The following is an 18,719-nucleotide window of genomic DNA, read 5'->3' on the forward strand; positions in this document are numbered from 1 at the left end:
GGAGTTGAAAATATACCATTACAATTCGTAGGTGTGCTGTCGGAACTGAAATATTTGATGGCGAAGGAAAATACATAAACGAAGGAAAATACGTCAAGCCTGTACATAAACGTTTAAAATTTTGCGCTTATCAATGTGGGAATCAAATCTATCTTTTTGTTTTATTTTTATGTCCAAAATATTTTGTTCCGATTTTCGTTATTTGAAAAACAAATCAAAACTGAGAGTTGCCAACCTAAATTATCTATGCGTCAATGAGTCCGCACCACGAAATAAGTTAGGCAAACGTGGCGCTACATTTGCTAGCGACAGCCACTTAGTTATATAATGTAATTGATAGTTCCACATATTGCCGCGGTACTTTTTTCGTCGCGCGTACTTTATGGCTCCACCTTTAACTAACGGACTTTATTTTTCTTTTTTGTTGATTGGCTTCCAACGAAATAGTAAATTTGTAGGTAATGTTCTTACCCCCACCAGAGAAGCTGAGCTGGTCACCATTTCGGCTTACAAACTGTATTCGATCTATATTCGTTACTCTTTTGTACTTTACCTTTAAGTGTTAATGTTTGGATTTTATATGTTTGCCGAATAAATGATTTCTTACTTTCTTTCTTTACTTATGTAAATCTTTTCTAATGTAAATGTATTCTAAATTAGGTAACCTCATTTTGGAATCTGCAGTCTGTCGTTTAACCTTAGATTAGCTTAACAGTGGAAACAGAATCTAATGAAAGAGAATAATTAAATTCATATCACGTCGTCATTCACAGAAGCTGGCCCACTTCGCCGACTGGTCGACCAACTCGTCTGAATATCACATACTCCTCGAAGTGAAACAAGAATTCATTGAGTACTTCATCAATCCGTTGCCTGCGAAGTAAGTGAACTAGTTGTGCGACAAATCTACTAAAAATGAGAATGGACTGAGTAATTAATAATCATTATTCATCAAGATTTAAAGGCTCATTTTGTGTAACTAAGAGGTACAAAATAATGAGACTTTTACAACGATGTCTCTTTTATAATGGACATACTTTGTTAAAATAAACATAAGCATTTATACTAATACTACTTTTACTTACGGAAAATAAACGTAGGGAAAAGTCCTACTTACTTAAGTACTTACAAACTTTTAATCACAAATCATAGCATTATTATAAATATGTCTCTCAAGTTAGACTTGAGACAGCATAATCACGTATAGGTAGTTCTGTAGGTTAGTTATCGTTATAGGTATAGTTAAGTTATTATAATTTAGATCTTTATTATTTAGATCTTTATTGAATTTCGGTAAAAAAATACGAACAATTTAATATGCAAGTTAGACAACAAGTCACAAAAGACGTCATTTTTACAGTACGGATCATGGAATTAGTAGTATTAATTTCATGGTATGGCTATTTATTGTTATCAGTACATCAGTCATGTATTGTCATGTCCGGGACTGACCATGATTTGACTCTGTGTAATCCTCCGTGTTTTTGTATAATCTTTACCAAATTTAAGCTCTTAAAAACATGATAACTGTATGTTTTTTTAGAATATAAACTGTTTGAGAAAGTAGATAAAAAATAATGTCACTTCTATAAAATACTTCAGTTTCAAGGCCTTTTCTATTATTACAAAAAAGTAACTACTCGAATAATATATTCAACACCAAATTTTGAACCAAATGAAAGTTTAAAAGGAAATTGCCTCGCTCTACAAAACTATAGAAGGAGTTAAATAAAAGCTTTACCAAGTTTTTCCATTAAACTTAAAAGCCATTCTTAAAACTTTATTTTCCATAATATTTTCAGATTCGATTCCGTCTTAAAACTTACAGATTAAGTAATAAAACGAAAAAGTTCAACAGCTTACTTTATATCTAGTACCTATTTCTTTAGTAACAATTGTTAAGAAAATCGTTCTTATGTCATATATTCAATTTTGCCAGGATAAAGAAAGGTAGTAGTTTTAAAGTAGGTAACGATCTTTGACTCCACACATCACACACAATCTATGATACATGTCCCCCATAAATTGTTTTGTACAGTTTGAAAAGTGATTTAAAATTAAGACTGAAATTAAGTTCTATCAATATTTTTGACAATTAAACGTATTTATACATTATATATTATAGTATATACCAGGATCGGCTCCCATCGAAGGAAGGTTTACTACATAGACATTTTTTTTGTCACACGTTGAATAACTCAAGATCTCATTGATCGTCATCAGATGGGGCGAGCTCCCGTACTACAAACGCGTCTGCGGAGACGAGGCGAGTGGCATCAACATGCCGGGCCGGACGACGCTTGAGGGCTGGCTGGCACGCTGGGCGCTCCACCTCAGCGAGATGAAACGGTTCAGCGACCTGCCACTGTACCTGCAGTACCTATGCAAGATACTTTTCCACGTGGTCGACAGAGCTGGTAATTATTACGAAGTTCAAATTATTTTTCATACATCTAATTCTGAAAATAATCGTTCGAAGTTCGTTATCATGCGTTACAGTCACTGAGCGGGATAGGAGCGCCATCGAAAAAGCCTAACAATTAATAAAACTTTCTTTACACTTCTTGTTTTTAGTTATTAATCCCTCACTTCAGCAAGCTCTCCCTTTCTCTGTCTCTTGTCTCTTAATTTCTTTGAAACTGTTTCTTAACCTTGATTTCGTTACATCCAATACGAAAGGTTTTTACGTTGTGCATCGTCCTGAATGAGAACACTGATAGAACCTATCCTAACCTATTTATCATATTTTATTTTCTCTACTTATTTTTCTTTGTATAAAAAGAGGAAGTAGAATTGACCACATCAGAAAATATACCGTGTCCGATATCGTACTAGGCGTCATTATCGTAATCATAGTCCTCTGTAGGTATAATGATATGGCTGTCCCATAAGGTGGCAAGTAGGCATATATTCCGATAAATTGAATCATTTCTTTCCCATTGTTCCTTTGGCAAAGAAATCAATACTTTTTCCATTAACCTAACAGAAACAACCTCACCATAAATAATCACTTTTCGTTACAAAAAAAACACAGATATAAAGTCATTTTTTCCCATATTCTTATATCCTGTCGTATCTATATGTCTGTTTGCGATAAACTCAAAAACTACTGCGCGGATTTTCATGCAATTTTCACTAATAAATTATACACCTTATATAAACCTTTATGAGGAAGCTCTCGAGTTTTTACTCAAGCGAAGCCGGACGTGTCGGGAGTAGGTAAGTAATAGGTAAGTATAATAAATAATCCAATGTAAAAAATGTTTCATTCTTAATTCGCAGATAGCGAATACAATGTTCATTTGACATTCATCGCAACATTCGTGATATACTTAAACGTTATACTGGGGCCTTATTTTAATATTTTCCTTTATGACAAGGCAGCTCGCCTCGGCAGCCATGTTAATGCCATCATTAACGTCCGGCCGGACAGGGTTCATCAACCTGCGACATCAACAGCTGCTATTTATTTTCCTTAGTATTTTCCTTTTCAAACTGGTAGTTATTTTAATATAATCAAGACTGATTTGGAGGAACGCCATAAACTTGGCCCTAAGGCTCTGTTATCATGGGAATTCTATTTCTCAAGTTAAACATTAGTCAAACTACCGATGACTAATTTTAAACTTTCACATTTCATTATTAATTATTATAATTAATACGGCCGAAGTACAAAAAGTACGAACGCGTTTAATACCTAAATACAGGTATTAGTGAACAATTAATAGAAATAACGATTTTAAATGTCATACTTACGTCTTAAAGTTACTTTTTCGAGGTACCCATTGTAGAAATATATCACCAAGTAGGTTTAAGTTGATCAAGATAAAAATTCAATTTCCTCCATTTTATAAAGTACCTACCTCGTTTATCTTAAAATATTTCGAAGCTCCAATATTATTCGTCAAAGCCTTAGCTTGGATGGAGACTGTATTTATTACTCCGATTTAAAAAAAGAATATCAAAATGTAAAGATAAATCATGTCACGTTTTTGTAGGTAATAATACTGGCACGCTACTTACTGAATAAAACAAGCTTTTTATGGCACACGAAGCAAAAAAATAAACTTAATGGCACGTAACAAAATTTAAAAAAAAGAGCTTCGATTCTCCTGAAGAAATTATTGCGTATAAAGTGTAAATCAAGTTTTTGAGTTTAATTTTAGTTTTTGGTAGTTTTCCAGCCGTAGGAGCCGACACGACATTTGGCACTTGGCATGATTGTTGGAGCCAAATAATAATCCAGGCTAAACCCTTCGTGTACCATTCTTTTTTATTTCGCACAAAAGAAGTATTACAATGCTTCTACTAACATCTTTCTTTCTTTTCGAGTGTGTTATTGCCAATTCTGGCATTTTTTACCCACGACGCAAAAATAGGAGTGTTATGAGTTTAACCGCCAAGTCTGTTTGTGTACGTGGCCCCGTAGCTCATCAACGGGTAAATCGATTCGGATGCGGTATTTTTTATTTCATAGCTAATTTTTATGCGGTGGTTCTTAGATATGTTTGATCAGAATCGGTTCAGCCGTTTAAAAGTTGTAGCGAAATAAATATTAGTCGGTGGTTTTATTAAATCGTCTAACAAATAAACTTGTTATTCAAATCGCATAAGGCATATGACAGACTTTTACACACAATTGAACTTATTTACTTGACAATGGAAAGCACTATACATGAATTAGATGTATTCTAAATATGTATACTCGGTTCCCAAGTTTGCTTTGCTCTGTAAATATGAATAAAATCTGACAGTAGTTTCTTTTGATATAAAGACAAAAAGATGGCGGACAACCAACCGCAAGGTAGGTACACTACGAAATCAATTACATACCGTTGAGTGATGTATTGTGGAATTTGTGATAAAATCTTGTAATAATGGTTTCTTATTACAAAAATCTTTACTAATATTTTTGTGGATAAGGTAATAAATGTTACAGTTAGGTATTACAGCTTTAATAACCTCGTATGTGATACTTTTAAACCTCGGACAATAATAAAAACAGCTACTATGCTCATACGTGACATAGGTACCTACAAACCGAGGGCTATGAGCAAGAAAAACTTAATATTTTATTCTGAGAAAGTATAATCAAATGAAAATTGATTTACCATAGCCGATACCCACAGAGCATAGCGTGTTCAAGTGAATTTCAGCTATCACGACACGCAAGGGTCGCGGTTCATATTTTATTTTAACTAGAAAAATTTTATTTATGTACTTTCAGATCATCAATATATGTAAATCCTTTTGAAACAGACTGATTTCAATGCTCAGCTTAACTTCCGAAAATCCTACAAGATAAAAACTGAATTATTACCAAATATGGATACGAATTCCCCACCAAAAACTAACATATTTCAGATACATACCATTTAATTTTCAACTCAATAATTAAAATCGACTGTACTATGTGTGTTACTATGCCTAGATGAGATTGTTCTGAATAGGTATATACCTATTCACATAGACATATGTCTAGATCAATAGACGGTACGTTTATACAATACAGTACAACCCTTACCTACACAGTACCACTTGCAGCTAACGTAGTACTTCGCGTAGCACTAATCGTAGCAGTGCTACGAGTCTCCTATTAGCAAGAATCTATACTTCCTAACTAAAGTTCTCACATTAGTTTTACCTTTTCTATGAGAAGTGTGTATATGCAACATATTTTTTTAGTATATTAAAGGTTGATTACCTTGTTTCAGGGGCTGGAGAAATAACAAAGCCTGCGCTCGCAGCATTTTACCGCTCCGTGATCGGCCTTAGCGGGAACAGGGTTGAAGAGATCATCGACACAGCTTATGATAGGATGACTAGTGTAAGTACCCACTGGACTATTGGCTCTATTTCTTTCACGGGTGTAAATGACTAATACTGTGTGAGATTTTTCTTCTGCTGTTTGTAATTTTAACTACCTAGTAGATCGAATTGGAAATCCTCACATATTTTTTAACATTTTTAATTTTGTAACTAATAGACTCAGGACCATACAGAACAATCTATGTTCGAAACTAACTATGGAACTTCTATGACAGTGATGTGCTATGACGTCAAGAATTTGAAGTCAAATAACGATCCTAACATCCATTAATGAGACCAAGAAAATAATAAATAACGTAATTAAATGTAATAATTTATTATTAAAACTTGTGAATTAAACTGACATTGCTTGGTTATTTAAATCTAATTTTTTACCCAATCTAGTTGCCAGTTTTTACTGGTACATTTTCCCAATAACAATTAGATAATAAATATAACCTTTTTTTCAGAACGGTTACCTGATCCTAGACTACGGCACATACGTCCATTGCTTCACCAACTGGCTGATGGGCAAGAACCCCAATGGCCCCGGACAATGGGTCTTAGTTCCTCCCAAAGACTCCTTGCCACAGCCGCCTTTCCCTGTCGACTACAGCGCCCTCAACACAGAGCCAGCGAAACTTGAACCCTATGCCCCAGACAAAAAGACCAACAGACACTCCGTCATAGTGTGAATCACGAAACGGCTTTGTAGAACAGTGAGCAAATTATCATGAGAGTCAATTCAATGCTTTAGAAATATACGTAAAAAGGTACCAAATGTAATGTAGACAAATAACAAAGTACCTTGAGGAATAGACAAAATGGCGTACTTTATGTTAAACTGTCCATACGTTCCGCTTTTTGAGGATGAAACGCTTTATCTATTACTTAGGTACCTGTACATTTCGTGCAGTTTGACCAATTCTTATCTCTATAACTTTATGTAGTTTGTAAGTCGTTGTATATAGTAGGAGTAATGCACAACACGGTAAGCAAGAACTGCCTTATTTAAACATATTCACATTTCACGACATAGCCTTATTTTGTACCTTAGATGTAAAACTGAACTCTGTACTTATATCTAGATGTAATCTGTACTTGTAATCTAAACTTACCGAAGTTCACCTAAATACACATAAATAAATCGTTAAATTAAATTATTATTTTGTTTTCATTTTCTAAACACCTATATAACTAGGATACGTGTACGTGTACCTATAAAAGATTTAACTTTCAGCCGGGAAGGTTTTCATTGAAGATGCATAGAATCTCCGAATAAATATGATGGATTACTGGACAAAGACTAGTCTTATGCGGATTCGTACGGCGACCTGTATCTTAATTTCTAATGGGTAAGACGTATTCAGATCAGTGCAATCTGCCCGATGAAGGGGCGCCGCAGTTAAGCCTTCGGCGCCCCTTTGTATCCAGGATGGTCTCCTAAACGAACCCTACCCTATACTATCCATTGTAATGCTAAAAATGTATAAAAATTTGTCAGAGCAGTCGAGGTTCGATGATTGATGGTCCTAAAACGTTTACTCAGAAACCGCGGTCACGCCTCCCGCTCATTTCTGCTTCCCGCGTCTTTTAAACCCGCCATAACCCGTCATCAATCATGGTATTTTATAGGGACGATTTTCTAACTCGCCTGCCGCTTGCAAACACAATGTAAACAAATTAAAATCCTATTCATTATTGTCCCAGTATCTCTAAATAAACTAATAAAGAGAAATAAATTAATAAGATTTTTTTTATTTGTCAAATTGCATCTCAACTATTTATTACATCTTCCTTCCAATCTGTAAATGTCTTCATCTGATGTCCAAGTTTAAGTAAAAAACGTACATACAGTGCGTCGACAACATGCCAAGCAATATTTCCAATGAATCATTTTACATCCCGCCAAAAACTCAAATAAGAAGCCGTTCCGCATTAATGAGAAAAATTCAACATTTTTCGAAAACGTCGATAAATATTGCGCACCATTTATCACGCCGATTCACGCCACGTCCGGTCGCGAAACGGAGGCCGTCATTTTAATGACACCATTACGGGCGCAGAACAATATCGAGCCAAATGACTGCAATTACTGTTTAGCTATTTAGTGGCGTGAAATTTAATTTGTAAGTAAAGTGGCAAGTGGCGGGACTTTTATTTATCTTCTATCCATGTAACAACTTCAATGATTAGTAATAAATCTGAATTTGAGATTTAGTGATTTCCCACATATCCAAACACGGAGACAATAAGATTCCTAAAGAACCCTTTGTCCAGACAGGCGGCTAGTCACAAAATCACAGCTGAATCTAATTATTTCAAGTAGATCCGCGGCTTTGCGTCATCACACACGTACGTACCACCTAATTATCGGCAATCTGGTTGAAGGAAAACAGATTTGAACCTCATCTCCATATCTCCATTATTCCGTTAGGTACCTATGTACATTATGTAACCCATCAAATCATTATGTACTATCGCCTACAAAAGTCTAGTTACACTTCTGAAAATTATTCCTAGGGAATTAAATTCAAGTGTTACTGGACTTTTGCAGCCGACAGTACGAGACAGAATTTAAAAATATTTAAAACACACTAACCTAATGCCGGCTCTACACTGTCGTCGAACAGTTTGCCAAAATTTGGCGGATTCGATTTACATTGCTGTAAATAAAAGCTCTCATACAAATTAACATAACGTTCACGCATTCGCGTCGGCATGTGTCTGAGTTCGGCGACAGTGTGGAGCTGGCATAACGAAATTGAACTCAGTTACACTGGATGTATTGTCTAATCTGTGTTCCAGTGCAGCAGCCTAGGTTCTCAACATTTCCTTATCCTTACATATTATAAAAAAGTCGCGTATGTCTGTCTGTTCTGTAACACAACAACTACTGCATGGATTCCTGAGTGAGATTAAGGTGTATAATTTATTATTTTTACCAGAGTGAAGCCGGGACGGGCCACTAGTTAGAAATAAAAGTACAAATATTTTAATCCTTTTAATTAAATAAATTACACTAAAATAACAGCTTCTTTTGTCCTTCTAACAATACTTTCATCTGTAACATAAACAAACTCACTATCACTAGTGCCCATAGCCAATTGATGATCAACTTTAGGCAAAGGTCTCAATATTTTACAGGAACTATGGACTATTTTGCAACCTAACTCTATAAGACTTTTGGCATTGTTTTCATTAACACCAGCTCCTGGCATCACATCTATCTTATCACCATAAGACTCTAATAAGAATTTGATTAATTCTATAGCATCCACACAATTCACTGATGGTCTTTGCCCACTGGTTAAAACTCTATCAAACTTTATTGTAATTAGTTGCTCTATGGCTTTCTTAGGCTCTTTACACATATCAAATGCTCTGTGGAAGGTAACAGGCACAGGAAATGAGGCTTTAACAACCCTCATACATTTTTCTTTGTCAATTTCTTGAGTATCAGTTAGGGAACCAAAAACAAATCGGTCTACACCTATTTCTTTGAAGGTATAAATATCTGTCATCATGGTTTCCATTTCTGGTTCTGAATAAATGAAATCTGAACCTGTTCTGCACCTGATCATTACATTGACTTTTGGTTTCTAAAAAGAAAAAAAGTTAAACTTCAATAGATAAAAATAAATATATACATTTATTATATATAATTATTCAATAATAATAAATATTATTATGAAGTATCATTTTCATTGTTACCTTAATAGTCAAGTTTCCCGAAGAAATAGTGTTTATCTAAAACAAAAAAAAAATGTATACTTATCTTTCTAAAATTAAATATGTATTATTTTTCTAACCACCTGCTTATAGTTGTCCTGGCACCTCATAGCAACATTGAACTTTATAACAAAAGTAAACAGTCCAATTCTAGCTGTTTGACTATTACTTACTGCTTTTTTAATTGACTTTAAAAGGCCCACTGAAGGAGTTAAACCACCTTCAGTGAGAGAACTACAGACTTCCAACTCATCAGCACCTCCATGTATAGCGTTCAGCGCAGATTCCAAACTATCAATACAAACTTCTAACATTCTTCTCTGAGGGAAAAAAATATGTGAATTAAAAATATTGTTGCCTTGGTATTGAAAACTTTAGATTCATTGATTACTAATTATAGCATATATAATTTCTCATATCATATGCGTAAATCTAAAATAAATAGGTAGGTAGGTACAAAATAAAGAAACAAAACTCATGAGATAAGTTACTATTCAAGAAGCTAAATAGAACGAGAGCACACGAGAGCCTACCGAAAGATAGTATGTACTATAGTGAATTACCTACTTATTCCAAAGTACTAGTTAATTAAATGTGTAATACTTAGGTACCCCAAAATTAATAATTTAGAGAAAACTTGGAGAAAGCGAGCGCACGAAAGTTGACTTTGAAGAGTTTGAAGTGTCACTGCCACCAACGTCAACTGTCAAGTCAAATTGAGTAGAGTAATAAAGTTGTGCCGAATCACTTTAACTTCCCAAGTTAAGGCGGGTAATTTTATCGTAGTAATTTATGTTTTTAAACAAATGTTCTGTTCAAAACATGGCGCAGCGGACAGAATAAAGCCGGGTGGCTTTATTCTTGCGTGAATTCACTATTTTAACATTTCATTGCTGACATCGTGTATTATCTTCCTCATTAGGTTAGTATCTCACATTATAAATGCCATAGACAATGTGCTTAGTTAATTTCCGAACGTGAATCCAATTTGGCATTTGCACTGCTAACATTTTTGTTGCTGACTTCACGATTGTTCCTTTCGACATTTCGAGGTAAAAGGACACGCGAACGTAGGCAGATTTTTGCCAAAGTTCGCATTCTTTTATCAGGTATTTCATCGTTTTTATGCATAATATGTTTGTACAATGTTATTAAATACCAGTTTCAATTTTGAAAATTTATCAAAGAATAAGTAACGTACAAAACATATGATATTTGTTGAGGTTATGTCTGTGCCACATAACGAACTGTATTTCTAGTTAAATTTTAATGAATGTGTCTTATTTTCATTAAGAAATATATTTTGCAGTTATGTCTCGACATAAGCACCATGAAGAGACTGATAAGCTCACCCGTATTGCTATAGTGAATGCGGATCGTTGTAAGCCGAAGAGATGTAGACAAGAGTGCAAGAAAAGTTGCCCTGTGGTGCGTATGGGCAAACTCTGCATAGAAGTTACCCCGAATGATAAAATTGCTACCATTTCTGAAGAGTTGTGCATCGGGTGTGGTATCTGTGTCAAGGTAATCTCAAATCTTGTCTCTGTTATTAGGTTGAATCCATTCCATCTATTTGGTCTTAAGATAAAGTACTGTTTTAATTCTGCTAATAATGGATCTACCATTGATTTAACCACTTCAAGACATTTTAAGAATTTAAATGAGTATTTTCCCAAATAAATAAATTGTAGACTATTCCTTTTGTCTATAATTATGTTTTAGTGATATTATGTGAAAATGCTGGGGATAACTTTAAGATAAACACTATCGATAAACAGGACAAAATTCATTTGCAGGTTTTTAAAATTAATTTACAAATGCTATTTCCAGAAATGTCCTTTTGATGCTATCACCATCATCAACATCCCATCTAACTTGGAGAAACACACCACTCACCGATACTCCAAGAACTCTTTCAAGCTTCATCGGCTGCCAATCCCACGGCCCGGTGAAGTGCTGGGGCTGGTAGGGCAGAACGGTATTGGCAAGTCAACGGCACTGAAGATCCTCGCTGGAAAACAAAAACCAAACTTGGGTCGCTTTGCTGTAAGATGTAATTTATCATTAATTTATTGAATGATGATTATTGTGTAACAATTTTTTTTGAGCTGACTTTACTTTTAAATCTTTAATACTCACTCATTTTTAATTCTTTTTCATTTTTAAGTGTCCAGAATGTTTGATTTACCTCTGGATTAAAACAGTTCATACTTTATATAAATAGTATCATCACTAATTGAATATCATATTTCTGTTATACTTACTAATCTATTCTTATGCATTCTCAGATATTGTCAGCAATTCTTATGTACATTTTCACATTTTCACAATATGTTGAAATTCTTTGGAATGAAAACAGAATCTTGCAATAAATACGGAAATAGTATTTTTCTGACACTGTATTTGTATGTAATTGAATTATTATAACTAGCTCTCACATTATTTACAAATTATTTATTTAAATAATTCAAATTCAAGTCATTTATTCAGAAATTAGACCTTTACAGGCAATTTAACTTTAAACGTCAATTTTTATATTAAATAGCTATTTCTCATAAGCTACAAACTACTGGCATATCGGAATATATGGAACGACCACTGTTCAGAAGAAATGCCGAAACTCATTTGAACAGTGTGGGTCCCTATCATGCCAGAAGGGCTTACCATTATTGTTTCTTACAATTTTTTTTTTCTAATAATATATCAAAGTACATCAGAGAAGTACTTTATTCTCAGAAATAAAAGGCTACATGTGGCATTCCACTGGTTAAGGTACCTTGTGATACATATTACCTTACCGGATTTCTGTACTCAAAAAAATAAAAATGCAGAAAAATATCACTGTCCATTACAAATAATCTGGATTGACAGGATCCTCCAGACTGGCAAGAGATTCTGTCGCATTTCCGCGGGTCGGAGCTGCAGAACTACTTCACTAAAATCCTAGAGGATGATCTGAAGGCTCTCATAAAGCCACAGTATGTGGACCAAATACCTAAGGCTGTGAAGGGAACCGTCGGGCAACTCCTTGACAAGAGGGATGAGAGGAAAAACCAACCTGAAATATGCAAAATGCTTGGTATGTATATTCAAAGTCCAACAATGTGGAAAAAACTTAGTAGTTGGCAAGAATTTGCTAGTGATACAAATTTACGGAAAAGGAAAGAAGCCTTAGAACAGCTGTGGTACTACCAGGATATAAAAATAATTGAAATATGTGATTCCATTTTTTATAGACAGCACAGAAACTCAATTGAAACAAAAATTCTACAAAGGAGATGCAGTATCATATTTTTTCTAATAAAAGTAATATGTGGGGTGAGGGCACACTACTAGGGAACCTTTGAGATACCTCTGTTGACATTACCAGTTATGTAAAATCTTTGAATATTTCTCATAATCATTATGGCAATTGTTCCCAGATCTGTCGCATATTCGCGACCGTGAGATCGCCGCTCTGTCCGGAGGGGAGCTGCAACGATTCGCCTGCGCCATGGTGTGCATACAGAACGGAGACATCTTCATGTTCGATGAGCCCTCCTCCTATTTAGACGTCAAGCAGCGCCTCAATGCTGCCCGCACAATCCGGTCCCTGATCCACCCTGACAAGTAAGAGGAGCCAGAAAAAAATAATTTAAGTGAATGTAACAATAGATACTAACTGGATGGGCTATGACTTAGTTTTTTTTTCTATTTATTTGATGTAATTATTTCATACATAATAACTATAATAATCTATTTTCTGTCATTCAGGTTCATCATAGTGGTGGAACACGATTTGTCAGTGCTGGATTACCTGTCAGACTTTATTTGCTGTCTGTATGGAGTGCCTGGTGCTTATGGTGTGGTCACTATGCCTTTCTCTGTCAGAGAAGGTAATTCTTTTATTAACATCTTTTACACTACCCCTGTTATTCATTAACATGTTAAGCATAATTTAAGCTAAAGTATGTTTTGTCTCGTTCTGTCAAAGTATGCTTTAACTTCTTTATGAACAGGGTACATTTTCCTTTTCACATAAAATAAATGTTTCCAAACATTCTAATTCATCTGCTTGGAAGCTATGGTGCAAAGACACCAATCACACATTTCAACTCTCACACCAATATACTTACACTGTATGGGTTGATTGAATCTAAAAATATATATTCAGTAGTTACTACCCCACCAATTACCAAAATTCTTTCACTAGTAAAATAGAGAAGGGAGGCTTTTGCCTAGCAGTGGGACATGTTATAGCTATTTAAAAAAAATGCAAGCTACATTACACGTTGACAAGGATACTTTTTAATCTAATAGTCCCAAGGGCAGCTAGTGTTATATAACTTCCTTTGTTTTCATTGAAATGGGTTCTTTGGATTTACATATGTATATTATTATTTTTTACAGGTATCAATATTTTCCTAGATGGATTTGTACCCACAGAAAATATGAGATTCAGGACTGAATCACTTGTGTTCAAAGTGGCTGAATCTGCTACAGAAGAAGAGGTAATTTATAAAATTAATATAATGCCTAGAAATTAGAGTAAAAATAATTTAATTTATACAAACATAAATTAATGATGATAAAAACCGTTTATATTCAACATGCTTCGTTACATGTTTACAGAAAAGTATCCAAAACCTGCTTCGACGTAATATTCACACTTATATAATAATATCGTATCCCCAAAAAGTTATATCCACAAATATTACATAACTTTATTCATACAGATAAAAAGAATGAACCACTATGAATACCCTGAAATGACGAAGAAGATGGGTGACTTCTTCCTCCGTGTGATGCCTGGTGAATTCTCAGATTCTGAAATTCTTGTACTGTTGGGAGAGAATGGTACAGGAAAGACGACATTTATCAGAATGCTAGCTGGCAACTTGGAACCTGATGAAGGTAATTATTTCGTCAAAAAAGGCTTGTGTTATATACACAACACTTATTATATACACTGCATATGGCACATATTATGAAAATACCACAAGCTACAGCAGCAATATTTGATGAGCCATGGATTAGTTTATAAATTATAATGCTACTTGCGTTATAATTTATGAGCTAATCCATTTAGAGAAACGAAATATGGAAACCTTTATGATAGAATTTAACCAACATTTATTGAAATGAAACCAACGTGAATATCATTAATTGTAATCGGTTAAAATTACACGCATTTTCAATAGTGGCGCCCTCTTATCCGATTTATTATACCAGTTTAATAAGTTTCTGAACGTATTTTTTAATTCTAGCAACCCAATATTTTAAATGTCATGTTGTGAAAGTTGTCACTTGTCAAATGATTTCGATTTTGCTGGAACAAAAAACGTTTTTGTTCCGATTTAGGTTTAAAATCAGTAAAATCAATGGATATTTAATGATAAACTTGTGCGCATAGTAAATATTATTATATTTTGGGGTTTAAACAATGTAGATACCAATTTGTGTATTGAGGTTAAAGCTTTATTGCGTTAAGAATATTTTGATGTGTTCTACGTATTTATCTACCATTTGGGATGGCTAGGACTGAATTATTCGATTTGTTTTTCCATCCTGTGTTCCAAAAGTGTTTGAGACATGCAGAGGCCAATTTATGTCCCGAAGGTAACCACTCAAGATGTTTCATATTTTTACACAACCTATACAAAAAAACACCGACATTACGATAAATTTATATTCTGTTTTCAAAGTAATTCTTAATGGTTTTACTTAAATACAGTTTTACTTAAAACTGCTATTGTGTTGAATTCGCAATTTATTGCAATATATGTCAAAATGCATTGTGTCTATGTAATGTTTACAAAACGTTTCATTGTCATTGTTTTATCATTGTCTTTTACATGACAAATCTGAAAGGTGTAAAGAGATTCTTATATAAAACTGTCTTTTGTCCAAGGGTTCAATTGTGATCATTTCCCCATGTAACGCCATAATACTCCATTAAATAATAAACCATCTTTTAGGAAATGAAATTGTAATGCGCTACAAGGTATCCCTCTTCAAACTCTCTGTATGTAATGTATGTGGAATTCCAAAATGGTTAAGTAGATATATAGTAAAATGGTTAAGTAGATATAAAAGTACAAAAATGTAACAAACAAACTAACTCACTATAATATCAATTTATATTGGATGACCAATCAAATTAATTTACAACAAAGATTTTCAGAACACCACATTTAGGATTTAGAGAACCTTGAAAAAGCATGTAAAGAAAGTCATTCTACAATAAAAGTGTTATCTTACATTATTATTTTATATTACCAATGCAAAAAGCTATAAATAAATAAATAGACAACACTCAATGGCCCACACTGTTTATGATCAGAAGTATAAATATTTGCCAGCACTGACTTCGCATGGGTGCAATATTATGCATGTTTTATACATATAAACCATCCTGTTAAATTAGTTTGTTTTAATACCGTATTATGATGACCCTTTATATTATTTATCAGGTTCGGGCAGCCTTCCACAGCTGCACATTAGTTATAAGCCACAGAAGATATCACCAAAGTCGCAAGGGCTAGTTCGGAGCTTGCTTCATGACAAAATTAGAGATGCATATGTGCATCCACAGGTTAGTATTATAAAAAAGAATATGTTTTAAACTTGCCAATGAACCAAATATGTAGCACTTACCTATGATAAGATTCCAATTTACAAAATTATTGTTTCAAGACACAACTGTGAATTTCATAGATTTTTGAGATAGCACAACTGATATCTCAAATTGGTACAAGGCGACTGAGGGACACATAACCTGAGGTCGATGTAAAGCAGGCAGTAAAAAATAGGAGTCTGTTATATCGGTAGCCAGTAAAAACAACATTTTAAGGTTATTTTTATACAGACCCCTAATGCTGAGAGAGAGATATCTCAAATTGGTATACAAAATCTAATTTAGCCACATATAATAAAACATCATTCTTTTAAAATTGTCTGATTACCTTGAAAAATTGTTTAATTTAAAAAATGTCAATTTCAGTTTATAACAGATGTGATGAAGCCAATGAAGATTGAGGAGATAATGGACCAAGAGGTGCAGAATCTTTCGGGAGGAGAGTTGCAGCGAGTGGCTCTGGTGCTGTGTCTGGGCAAGCCAGCTGATGTCTACCTCGTGGACGAGCCCTCTGCCTATTTGGACTCTGAGCAACGTTTAGTTGCTGCTAAAGTTATTAAACGGTAAGTTTTATCACAATCACACTGATTTATATAAAGACCCTCATAATTTATTTTTCTTTAATATCTTATTATGAATAGACATAACCTACTTACAGTTTTACTATATGTATAGTTGACGAATATAGAGTTTGTGACTTTGTGAGTCTGTATGTTTGAGGCGGGTAATCTCTGAAACTACAGAATCGATTTCGAAAATTCTTTCACCATTAAAAAGGTACATTATTCATAATTGCTATAGGCTATATTTTATCTCAAAATTCCGACGGGAGCGAAGCCCCGGGCAACATCTTCTTTTAATAAAGTTCCATATTCAGACAGTATTTACATGTTCTTTCTTAAATTAATTGAAACAACTAAACAAATGAACATTTCCCACTCAGGTTTATCCTGCACGCGAAGCGCACAGGCTTCGTGGTCGAACACGACTTCATAATGGCGACGTACCTCGCCGACCGCGTGATCGTGTTCGAGGGCACGCCGTCAGCGCACGCGACTGCGCACGCGCCGCAGTCGCTGCTCAACGGCATGAACCGCTTCCTGGAGCTGCTGGGCATCACCTTCCGCCGCGACCCCAACAACTTCCGGCCCAGGATCAACAAGCACTCTTCTGTTAAAGTAACTTTTTTAAATAAATTAAACTGACAACCAGTGTTTTGTATAATCACAGTTGAATCTTCATAATATTAATATTTCTTTTTATGCTGAATTTTTATAACTTAGGAATTATTACTTTGGCAAATTACCTTTTAATTATACTCAGTTTCTATTTTTTTTTTCGAGAAATAAATAATCAAAAGTTAAATTATTGTCACAATTGCTTGTTGTCTATAAAGAGTATTGCTTGTTGCTTCAGAGATTAGTTAAAAAATAAAAACAATATGTTCATCTTATATAATAATATGTGTATCTTAACAATATATTTATATTAGGATGTAATTAATGTTTTTACATAATTAAATTTGTTACAGGACATAGAACAGAAAAGGGCGGGCCAATACTTCTTCCTGGAAGACTAGAACAAGCGAACTCACCAACAAATATTTATATATATAGATATTGTATTGTCACAATGATGGCCTGCCGTCACTGTATTTCCAATTAAATGTATTACTGTATTAAATCATGTTTTATACAATCATTGCGTTTACCTCTTATTTACAAGGATGTAGCTATTTAATTCCATTTTTTACTCAATACTACATAATTTTTTACTTATTATTTACAATGTATTTAGTTATTTCAATATTCTTGTGCAATGAATAGCTGAAATTATTTAATTAGTTTTATATTCTCCAGAATATTTTTGTAACAAGATTACGCTTATATGAACACCAACATCAATCACAATGGGAAACATTGCACAAGAACAGTACACAATAATGAAGTAATTATTTTTCAGATAATAAGAAGTAGAATCCTTTTACACATATAAACCATTAGCTGGACTTCGCTTTGTGGGAATTTTGAGATAAAATATAGCCTATAGCAATCTTTGATAATGTACCTTTCTAATAGTGCAAGAATTTTTGAAATCGGTTCAGCAGTTTCTGAGATTACCCGCCTCAAACATACAAACTCTTACCTCTTTATAATAATAGTATAGATTTCATCAAACAGTAAAAACATATCGTCTATTTCAAAATCATCAATACCTATTTTGTTTCATGTGTTCTTATTTATTCACTATTCTTACATTTGCTCATTCTTTCCATAGACCAGCAATACGAGTGTGTGCAGTGTATGTGTTAGTTTGTGGTGTTAGCATGGATTTAATAAGTACTCTGAGTACCTACTAATTCCATGGGTGTTAGTGCAATGAGTGTCTTTCATGGATTTAGTAAGGACTTCGTACAACCGGAGTACCCACTAATTCCATGGTGACTTTCTAATAAAAAATATTTAAAGGAGTGTGCAACGGAGTACCATGGCAGTATATTCACTTCAAAGATGCTGATGATGATCAATCATAACAATGTAAACATTATGTGGACAGCTCCTTT

At 34.1% G+C, this 18,719-nt stretch overlaps 3 protein-coding genes across 6 annotated transcripts in view; 2 read left to right on the forward strand and 1 right to left on the reverse strand.

Annotated features, from left to right (window-relative positions):
• LOC128678290 (uncharacterized) overlaps nt 1-6,971 on the forward strand; it is a 59,264-nt gene extending 52,293 nt beyond the window's left edge. The window contains exons 5-8 of the mRNA XM_053759728.2: nt 774-880; nt 2,224-2,417; nt 5,715-5,827; nt 6,279-6,971. Of these exons, the coding sequence (XP_053615703.1) occupies nt 774-880; nt 2,224-2,417; nt 5,715-5,827; nt 6,279-6,503 (639 nt within the window). The 3' untranslated portion in view covers nt 6,504-6,971. The remainder of the gene's footprint in view (nt 1-773; nt 881-2,223; nt 2,418-5,714; nt 5,828-6,278) is intronic.
• A 1,828-nt stretch (nt 6,972-8,799) lies between these two features.
• Nucleotides 8,800-10,261, reverse strand: LOC128678137 (uncharacterized protein). Of its 4 annotated transcripts, none has more exons than XM_053759476.1 (4): nt 10,104-10,261; nt 9,714-9,860; nt 9,523-9,558; nt 8,800-9,410 (listed from the first exon to the last, which is right to left on the reverse strand). In XM_053759476.1, exons 2-4 carry the CDS (start codon nt 9,852-9,854, stop codon nt 8,826-8,828), a joined length of 762 nt encoding a protein of 253 aa, XP_053615451.1. In that variant the 5' UTR covers nt 9,855-9,860; nt 10,104-10,261; the 3' UTR covers nt 8,800-8,825. The 4 variants fall into 4 exon arrangements, with proteins under 4 accessions (XP_053615451.1, XP_053615452.1, XP_053615454.1 ...); XM_053759477.1 differs by having other exon boundaries at nt 10,108-10,242; XM_053759479.1 differs by having other exon boundaries at nt 10,152-10,228.
• Nucleotides 10,262-10,522: 261 nt separating this feature from the next.
• pix (pixie) lies at nt 10,523-17,854 on the forward strand. The gene is made up of 12 exons (XM_053759628.1): nt 10,523-10,649; nt 10,850-11,064; nt 11,371-11,586; nt 12,412-12,619; nt 12,963-13,149; nt 13,294-13,415; nt 13,930-14,030; nt 14,256-14,433; nt 15,993-16,114; nt 16,523-16,719; nt 17,100-17,334; nt 17,688-17,854. Exons 2-12 carry the CDS (start codon nt 10,852-10,854, stop codon nt 17,733-17,735), a joined length of 1,827 nt encoding a protein of 608 aa, XP_053615603.1. The 5' UTR covers nt 10,523-10,649; nt 10,850-10,851; the 3' UTR covers nt 17,736-17,854.
• The last annotated feature ends 865 nt before the right edge of the window (nt 17,855-18,719 follow it).

Source organism: Plodia interpunctella, chromosome 19 (assembly GCF_027563975.2).
Source record: "Plodia interpunctella isolate USDA-ARS_2022_Savannah chromosome 19, ilPloInte3.2, whole genome shotgun sequence".
In the NCBI taxonomy this organism is placed as follows: Eukaryota; Metazoa; Arthropoda; class Insecta; order Lepidoptera; family Pyralidae; genus Plodia; species Plodia interpunctella.

Bases quoted from the DNA above. Each gene is read 5' to 3' on its own strand.
- pix (XM_053759628.1), top strand. From the start codon at position 10,852: ATGTCTCGACATAAGCACCATGAAGAGACTGATAAGCTCACCCGTATT. The intron at 11,065-11,370 runs GTAATCTCAAAT...TGCTATTTCCAG, and splicing joins GGTGTGGTATCTGTGTCAAG to AAATGTCCTTTTGATGCTAT. The intron at 11,587-12,411 runs GTAAGATGTAAT...CTGGATTGACAG, and splicing joins CAAACTTGGGTCGCTTTGCT to GATCCTCCAGACTGGCAAGA.
- LOC128678137 (XM_053759476.1), bottom strand. From the start codon at position 9,854: ATGTTAGAAGTTTGTATTGATAGTTTGGAATCTGCGCTGAACGCTATA. The intron at 9,559-9,713 runs GTAAGTAATAGT...TTTTTGTTTTAG, and splicing joins TAAAGTCAATTAAAAAAGCA to ATAAACACTATTTCTTCGGG. The intron at 9,411-9,522 runs GTAACAATGAAA...TTTTCTTTTTAG, and splicing joins CGGGAAACTTGACTATTAAG to AAACCAAAAGTCAATGTAAT.